Source organism: Microtus ochrogaster, chromosome 6 (assembly GCF_000317375.1).
Source record: "Microtus ochrogaster isolate Prairie Vole_2 chromosome 6, MicOch1.0, whole genome shotgun sequence".
In the NCBI taxonomy this organism is placed as follows: Eukaryota; Metazoa; Chordata; class Mammalia; order Rodentia; family Cricetidae; genus Microtus; species Microtus ochrogaster.
In genome coordinates this window covers 58,211,403-58,220,429 of record NC_022013.1, presented here as the reverse complement: position 1 = coordinate 58,220,429, position 9,027 = coordinate 58,211,403, and the positions used below count along the sequence as shown (strand labels likewise).

General features: G+C 39.8%; 1 protein-coding gene across 2 annotated transcripts in view; it reads right to left on the bottom strand.

Moving 5' to 3' along the window:
• Positions 1–888: 888 nt before the first annotated feature.
• Positions 889–9,027, bottom strand: part of Bmpr1a (bone morphogenetic protein receptor type 1A) — a 104,455-nt gene continuing 96,316 nt past the window's right edge. For both annotated transcript variants that reach the window (XM_005348610.3, XM_026779762.1), the window contains exons 11-13: positions 6,019–6,194; positions 5,009–5,139; positions 889–4,918 (exon numbers count right to left, since the gene is read on the bottom strand). In XM_005348610.3, coding sequence (XP_005348667.1) covers positions 4,793–4,918; positions 5,009–5,139; positions 6,019–6,194 — 433 coding nt within the window. In that variant the 3' untranslated portion in view covers positions 889–4,792. The remainder of the gene's footprint in view (positions 4,919–5,008; positions 5,140–6,018; positions 6,195–9,027) is intronic.

Below are 9,027 nucleotides of genomic sequence, written 5' to 3'. Positions count from 1 at the left end.
GGTCTGGTCTACAGAGGAAGTTCTAGGACAGCCAGGGCCAAGCACAGAGATGTGAGTTGCACTTTTTAAGTTGTACCCTATGGTATGCACCTGCAGTTCCTCTACTTGGGAGGCACAGGACTGCTTGAACTAAGTTTAAGGGCATCCTTTGTAGGAGTGGAACATAATGGACTAATGTATTTGGTGATTTTCTTTTTTTACCAAGACAGGGTTTCTCTGTGTAGCCCTGGCTGTCCTGGAACTTAATCTATAGACCAGACTGATAACTGGCTTCTGCTTCCTGAGTGCTGAGATTAAAGGTATGTGTTACCATGCTCTGCCAATATATGATGTCTTCAACTAACATATAATAGAATACCATGATCTTAATGCTATTTAAAAAAAAACACGCAGGAGAGAAACATTCAAATGTGAATAGTAGGGCTGGAGAGACCGTTCAGTAGTGTAGAGTACCAGGCTGTGGCATCATGCACGCCTTTAATCTCAGCAGCCAGGAGGCAGAGGCAGGCAGATCTCTTTGAGTTCAAGACTAGCCTGGTCTACAGAGCTAGTGCCAGGACAGGCTCCAAAGCTAAACAAAGAAATCCTGTCTCGAAAAACAGAAGAAAAAAAAAAAAAGACAAAATACCACTGGCTGCTCTCCCAGAGGTTTTAAGTTCAATTCCCAGCATCCACATGGTAGCTCACAGCCATCTATAGTAGGATCTGATGCCATTTTCTGGCATAAAGTTAATAGAGCACTTATATACATAAAATAAGAAGTCTTTAAAAAAAAAAGGCAATCAAATGTAAATAGTGGTGCCTGCCAATAAAACGCCGTTTATTTGCTTCTTTATTCTTTCCTTTAGCTTTTCCCGGAAGTTGTTATAAATACACATTTTTATAACCAGAAAACAACACTTTATTTTTTTATAGAAGGAAAAAAAAATCCCCTTGCTATAATAGATTCATCATCTCTACATATAGGCAAAAACGTATGGCCACTTACCTAGCCACGTTCCGGGTTTCTGGAAGCTGAAATGCACATTCAGGAACGTATATATGTACACGGGCTCACTTATTATAAAACTTCAATAGAGGACTTCTGGTGCACAATAAATCCAAGAACAACATCACAAAACACATCACTGAAGTATACTAAAATAAGGTTATTTACTGAAAAATGATACATTGGACATAATCTGTATATAGAATAAAGCAATTAATGGTAAACTTAATAAGGCACCTTTTAAATCAGATTTTGTACAAAATACATTTAGTGTGTTACATATCAAAGATGAATCTATATTTTTGGTGTTTTACAATTGCATATTAAAAATGCCTCCTTTTAACCAGTCAATGCCTTATGTACAGTTTCCCTAAGCTATATTTTCATTTTATACAATATATACTACATTTTAGCTTTTAAGTGGGAAGAACAAAGGTCACTAAAGAGCTTAAATAATCCCACTGAAAGAATACAGAGCACAACCTAAAATTACAGTATTATGTCTAATTCTTTGCAAAAGCCATATTCATAAGCTTTCCTTATGGGATAGTCATTCCTGCAGATTCACACACTTCACCAGAGGAACAAGATCTGCTTGCCTAGTCTCCACCCCTCACAGCCAGGAGGAGAGCAAACCGTCACTGCTTAATATCCGACTCAATTTGTGTTGTTACCACAAGGGCTACATAACCTTTCTTTCAACATGAATTAAACTTCTGTTGAAATTATCTTAGACATCTGGAGACATTTCAAAACAACGCCTATCTGGAAAAGACAAGGTTTTCACTTAGGAAACCTGCCTTGGAAGAGACAATATCCAACAACTTATCTTGGGCCAAATCAGAGATGCATGGTTCTTGAAAATTTACTGTCTTTTTATTCTAAATAAGGAAAAACATCTAAAAAGAAAAAAAGAATGGAATAACATTAGAACGAATGGCTGAAACCCAGCACATTCCAGGACAAGAGCTTTACAGGCTGAGAAACGCTTCTGGACACGGGAAGGATAACATAACATGCTAAAATACCTTTTGTTACAATATTTCCAGAGAAATCAATTCTCAGTGCTGCAGAAGCCTCAGACAGTCAAGTTGGGACAAATCTTTACCTGCTCCGTACCCCTGACCATACAAACCACTCGTGATAATCTTCCTGGATCATTTGATATGTATTTAGGTAGTTGGGTTTGGGCTTTTATTAATATTATGATTTATAAGGATTGCTGATGTTAGCCATATTTTTAAACTCTAGATTCAAAGTGGGACCAAATGAGTTTGCAGATTTTTACAAGTTATTAATTACTAAAGTTATTACTAACTACACAGTACTTTTTTAACCAGTTGTTTATACTTTTTGTTTTAAATTACACTTATGTGGAGTGCATTATGTGGGGGGGGGGTGCATGGGGGGATGCATGCCAAAGAGTGTGTGGATGTCAGAAGACAATTATGGAATAGCTGGTTCTCTCCTTTCACATGTGACCCAGAGACTACACTGCAGGTGGCAGCTTGGCAGAAGTGCCTTTACCCACGGAGCCTTCTCACTGACCCCAAGGGCTGATATAGTCTTCAAATATTTCACTGAATTTCCCATATTTTTAAATGCTTTATTTATTATGTATACAGAGTTCTACCTGCATGTATGCTTGCATAGCAGAAGAGGGCACCAGATCTCATTACAGATGGTTGTGAGCCACTATGTGGTTGCTGGGAACTGAACTCAGGATCTCTGGAAGAGCAGCCAGTGCTCTTAACCTCAGAGCCATCTCTCCAGGCTTAAATTTCAAATTTAAGAGTAAGAGGAAGGAGAGGAAAAGAATAAGTTTAATGCAACTTTAGACATTAGGGTTCTACGTATGGACTATAGCAGCATTTGGCCTTTAAAGAATGTTACTGTTTCTAATGAGTACTGAGAGGCAGCTTGGGAAGGCAGTGACTCCAGTACTCACTATCAGCCTTAGGATCAATTCCTGGTAGCCCCCTGTCCTCAGACCAAGCTAATCAGAAAAGAATCATCATATAGCGGCCTCCACACACCATTTAAGCATATCTAAGAATGAAGTTTGCCATTCGTTAGGTATATCATATCATCAAGATGTTAATGATTTTTAAGACTTAGTTTATTCAGGCAAAAATATATCCAGGTTAACTTGGCTTAAGTAGTTCAAATCTCCTATGTATTCTCAGGATTTGGTTACACTAAATGAAACACATTAAATAGTCAAAGCAAGTCTCAAATTTGTGGAATTTGTGTATTATATTTAGTTATAAATGAATAGATGGACAGCCTCCCATTTAAATTAAAATGGTTGACTATGTTATAATGCAATCATCTTTAATTTATGTTTCATTCAAAGAGACAATGTCATTTGATCCTCTCCTGGCTTGTTTGTGCCGAATAAACATTTAAATAATATAATATCGGCATGTAAGATTTAACCAGAACTGTTCTTTGAGAGAACAAGCCCTCTATTTAAAAAAAAAAGAAAGCATCATTTTATTTCAGCGGTTCAGTGTATATATGGGTAGTGACCAGATACTGGACACTTCTGCTTGATTCTTTGTCTTCACAAGTTAGGGATCAGAAACTGTAAAAAGCAAATTTCTAAAGATTTAGATATATAAAATACATTTACCAGTTACTGACAAATTTATATTAGCTGACATCCTTCATAAAAGAATGAGGCAATATCTTAGTGAACTTTTTTGACTAAAGTTTTTAAATGCATGAATTCTGAAATTCACACATGATTCTACTTTAAAACATTTCCCCATTATGGATAAGATCCATGTGAGCTGTTTGGAATAGAGTTCAGTATGCAAGGAAAATATGGCTAGAAAGATGATTATGTAGGTTTTGAAAATAAAAGCACATTACACATGGTAAACAACTTCCCCTTTAAGAGATACTGAGAGCAAAGACTTCAGAATTTGACCACAGGCATGCACACTGTTATCAGAATCTGCAAGGCCTTCTCCAGCAAGAGGCGCTTTCTTCCAAAGTATGGTTTAAAGAGGTGAGTTTCAACTCTGGACAGGTGGTGTTTTATATAAAAATAATAATAATTACCAAAAAAGAAAACAAAATGGTGATAGAAGAGAAACAGTCCAAATTTATGGACACTTTAAACTTATTTGGCCTTTACAACTATTATGTTAAAAACAAAGTTGGTGGAGAGGTTATACAGATACAAGGTAGATGACTTTCATGAGATTGGCGAATGTTGATCAGATATTGCATGTTTAACCTGCTAGCCACAATACCCTCCTGCACAATCATACATTCTTTTCTTCTAAGCCCCATGGCAGCAGAGGAATTCTGGTGTACATATCAAAGGCATAGTGCACCATCATAAACCAGGTAGTATTCCAAAGAGACCATAATCTGTAGGCTGTTTACAAAGATAGAACGCAAATAGATGTTTTCTCTGATAGAAGGCAAATATGTCTTTCTCCATCTCTGCTGAGTTCATTAATTTTCTCAAGGCTTTCACAGAAAGCATCACTTTATGGACAGAAGAATGAGTGCCCAGAGTTAGACCAGAGGCTTCTTATCAGGCTTGGAGTCTTGATGTAGTTCATAAAAGCAAACCTGTAAAACAGTTGTCCTGTCCATGTATAAAGATTGACATGTTTGGAAGTTCAAATCTTGTATTCCGCAGAGTTCTGAAGGTTTATTGTTAGCAGCCTGTGAAGATGTGGCAAAGAGTCTGAAAATCAGGCCAACATCCTATTCCACGCTAACCCACCCATTCCTTGGGTGAAGTTCTTACAGTCTAGATTCTCCCTTACAACGGTATAACTGTCAAATCTTTACATCTTGGGATTCAACCATTTTTGCAAGTGTCTTCTTGATTCTCAAAGCTGTGAGTCTGGAGGCTGGATTATGGGCCCAGCATTCTGACATCAGCTTCAAAACTGCTCGAAGACACTAAAGAAAAATGCAAAGAGACCGTGGTAAGCATGGGGTAACAGAGCATTCACTCACTCACCACTTTACAGGGACTTGGTTCCAACTTACTTCATCACTGTTCCAGCGGTTAGACACGATTGGCCGCAATCGTTTGACACACACAACCTCACGCATATCTTCATATGATGGGTCACTGGGCACCATGTTGTAATATGGTAATTGGTATTCCTCCACTATTCCTGTGGGGGTGAGAAGACAGAGTGAGCAGAAACATGGAGGAGGAGTACATAGCAGCTCCCTCAACTACAGAACAAAGAATGAATTCGTACATAAAGAATTATAACCTGGATGGTTCTCTTTTTAACAGTAAATACGTTTCTATTATTTATGACCCATCATTTCCCCTACCTCTAACAGGGCGAGTCTGTCAACAATGGTATATAGTGTTTCTTTTGGGGGTAGGGCACTTAAGATCTGAGACAAGAGGACTGTGACAAGCCAGTCTGTGCTACAAGCAATGAAACTCTCAAACAACACTAAAGAAAGAAGTAAGATTTTCTTGAAATTTTTGGTGTCAATATCTGTTTACTTGTTTGTCACTCCTAGGAATGTTTCTATTCCTCTCTACTGAAGAGAAAGACTAATCACAACGTGCACACAAGCTCACAAGACAGCCCACTATGGCTCTCATTAAAAAAGAATACAAGGTCAGTCCTTGCCTCTTGTCTGGGAACCTAACAATGAGTCATTCACCACTGAGGCTGTCACCTCCCAGGTGCTAGGAGTAGTTCACCTAACTACATGGAGGCCTCTGGTGATAGCCAACAGATGTGAGCAATGACACCACTTTCCACAGTCACAGCTGGCTGGGGAGGGGCTGAGCTGTTGGAGCCTCTCTCGGCACCTCTCCCCTCGGATGACTTTGAGGTATTTTTTTCACTGAAATGTATGTGAGGAATCAAGACAACTATATGAGGGTCTTAGAGTGAATCTAGTGAAACCACAGATTCTGAGAGTGGTCCTGGAAAAACCCCAACATAGGAGACGTACAGACTAGGTAATTATTTTTTAAATGCGAGCTAAACAAACATAATCAAAAACATGGTTCAAACTCTTACCTCCTGTAATACAACGACGAGCCATTTCCCAAATGATTAAGCCAAAGCTATAGATGTCAGCCATGATGTAGGGCTGGAAATGGTTCTTATTCAGGCTTTCATCCAGCACTTCAGGAGCCATGTAGCGTTTGGTGCCCACCCTGGTGTTCAAGGGTATGTCAACTTCGTTTGTATCACTAAGACAGGAGAAGGACAATGGCCATGTTGAGAGTCAATGATAGTTCATATCTGTACTTTTTTTTCTTTTTGTTTTTTTGAGACAGGGCTTCTCTCTCTATCTCTGGCTGTCCTAGAACTCACAGAGATCTGCCTGCCTCTGCCTCCCTGAGTGCTGGGATTAAAGGCATGCGCTATAATCACCCGGCTCATATCTGTACAGTTTTATAAACATTTTTCTTTCTAAATGTATAAATTCCTATATTCTTTACCATAAATTCTTGGGCCACATTACAAAATTTAGCACCTTTATAGACTTTATATATTGCATATTACATAACACCCCCAGTATGGTCTGGAGAGGCTATTCTGGGCCTTAGTACCATGTCTGCCACAAATCACTAACTCTGACTTTTTTTTTTTTTTCCAAGATAGGGTTTCTCTGTGGTTTTGGAGCCTGTCCTGGAATGAGCTCTTGTAGACCAGGCTGGTCTTGAACTCACAGAGATCCACCTGCCTCTGCCTCCCAAGTGCTGGGATTAAAGGCGTGTGCCACCACCGCCCGGCTAAGCTGTATTAACACAAGCACTTTTACTTATTTATTTTTTCTCTTCCTCTTTCTCACAAGGATCATTCATGAGTTCGGCCAAGGATCTGTCTCCAAGGAAATTCTACACTTCTCAAAAAGTAACAGTGCTGGTCGAGGAGGTGCTGCAGTTCATACAGTGCTTGTCTGTCTAGTATACATGAGACCCTGGTACCACACCATATAAACAGAGCATGGCCTATTATCCTAATATTAAGCACCAATGAGGCAAGGGCAGGATGATCTCAGAAATTCAAGGTCATCCTTGGCTAAATAGCTGGTTCCAGTCCAGCTTGAGCTACATGTGACCCTGTCTTAAGAAAAAGAAAAAGGAGCCGGGCAGTGGTGGCGCACAGCTTTAATCCCAGCACTTGGCAGGCAAAGGCAGACAGATCTCAGTGAGTTCGAGGCCAGTCTGGCCTATAAAGACAGCCAGGACTGTTACACAGAGAAACTCTGTCTCAAAAAACAAAACAAAACAAAACAAAACAAAAACACTATTTTACATAAGGGCAAATAATTCTGAGAAGTATGAAAATAGAAGAGGAATCATTTATTATTACCATTCTTAGACAATGAGCTTAGCATTGTCTCTCCTCCTTTTTTTGAGACAGAGTTCCTGTGTAGCCCTGGCTGTCCTGGAACTCACTCTATGGACCAGGCTGGTCTCAAACTCAGAGAGATCCACCTGCTTCTGCCTCCTGCATGCTAGGATTAAACATGTGCGCTACCACTGTCAGGCTGTAAGCTTAGCATTTAAAATACAGAATTATGTTATTTTTCAAGGATCCAATCTACTTAATTATAAGAAAAGTGGTATCTATAAAAAGTCAACCCAGTAAAAAATGATTTATTAGTTTCCTGGGTTTTGAACTGAATTTTAGACTTAAAGACCTAACTTGTGTCCCTAAAACAAACTTCTAGAACTGTTTTCCAGTAGAGTGGGATACAAAGTGTTATATTTTGCTATAAAACATCTGGTGGTTAATCTTTATTGTCATCTTGACTAGATTTGTAAGCAACTGAGAAACTAAGAAAGACCTGGAGGTGGGTCTCTGAGCCCGCTTCCAGAGTTGTTCAATGGATGAAGGACAGAGCATCCAGAATGAGGTGGTACCAGTTCACAGGTTAAAAAGGAAAAAGGAGAAAGCAAGGGACCTCCCCCAATTAGTGCTCAACTCTCTGCTTTTTGATTATAGGTGCAATGTGAGCAGCAACCAACCTCACATTCCCACCATGATGCTTTCCCTTTTATAATGAACACAAGAACAAAAGAACCTTTTCTTTCCTTAAAAGCTGTTTCTGTTGGGCTGGCACCATAGCTCAGCCATTAAAGGCTAAAGACCAAAGTGGCTTTTGTCATTTTTTGTCCTAGCAACACAAAACATAAGGACAGGCTCAGTAAGAGCTCTTGTGGCACAAACAAGAGGTCCTGAGTTCAAACCCCTAGCCCCAAGCTGGGTATGTCCATGTTCCCGCCAGTAATCCCACTACTATGGAGGGTGGAGAAAGGATGTTCATTGAGGCTTCCAGTCACCAGCCTAACTTCAGGTTTAATGAGAAACCCTTTCTCAAGGGAATAACAAAATGGTAAGAAGGGCTATTGGAGATCCTCCTCTGGCTTCTGCATGCGCATCAGTACATACCACACAGAGAAGGAGGGGTAGGGCTGTCACTGTGATAAACTTGACAGTGTGACTGATATGCCTTTAGTACTGGCATATGGGAGGAATGTGGAGGAGTTTAGATGTGCATGCTAGAGGCCTGGGAACGATGAGCAGAGCATACCAGGATGTTCTGATAGGAAATAATGCAGAAAGTGGAGGCATGGTTCATGATGCTTTAGGGAACAAGAACTCTATAGAGACCGAGGCTAGAGGCTAGTTATGTTCCATCTTGGCCAGAATAGGGTTGAAATCTTCCTATGTCCTGAAAACTCACGTGAGGATGAATTAAAAGTAGTGAATTAAGAACTAAACAGATAACTCAGCTGTTAAAAGCACTTCATGTTTTTCCAGAGGACCTGGGTTTAATTTCCAATATCCACATAGTGGGTCACTACCACCTGTAGCCAACCTTTAGGGATCTGATGCCCTCTTCTGGTCTCTACAGGAACTGCATGCATGTGATACACAGATATCCATGCATGAAAAATATCTATACAATTAAAAATAAAAAATAAAAGCCGGGCGGTGGTGGCGCACGCCTTTAATCCCAGCACTCGGGAGGCAGAGGCAGGTGGATCTCTGTGAGTTCGAGACCAGCTG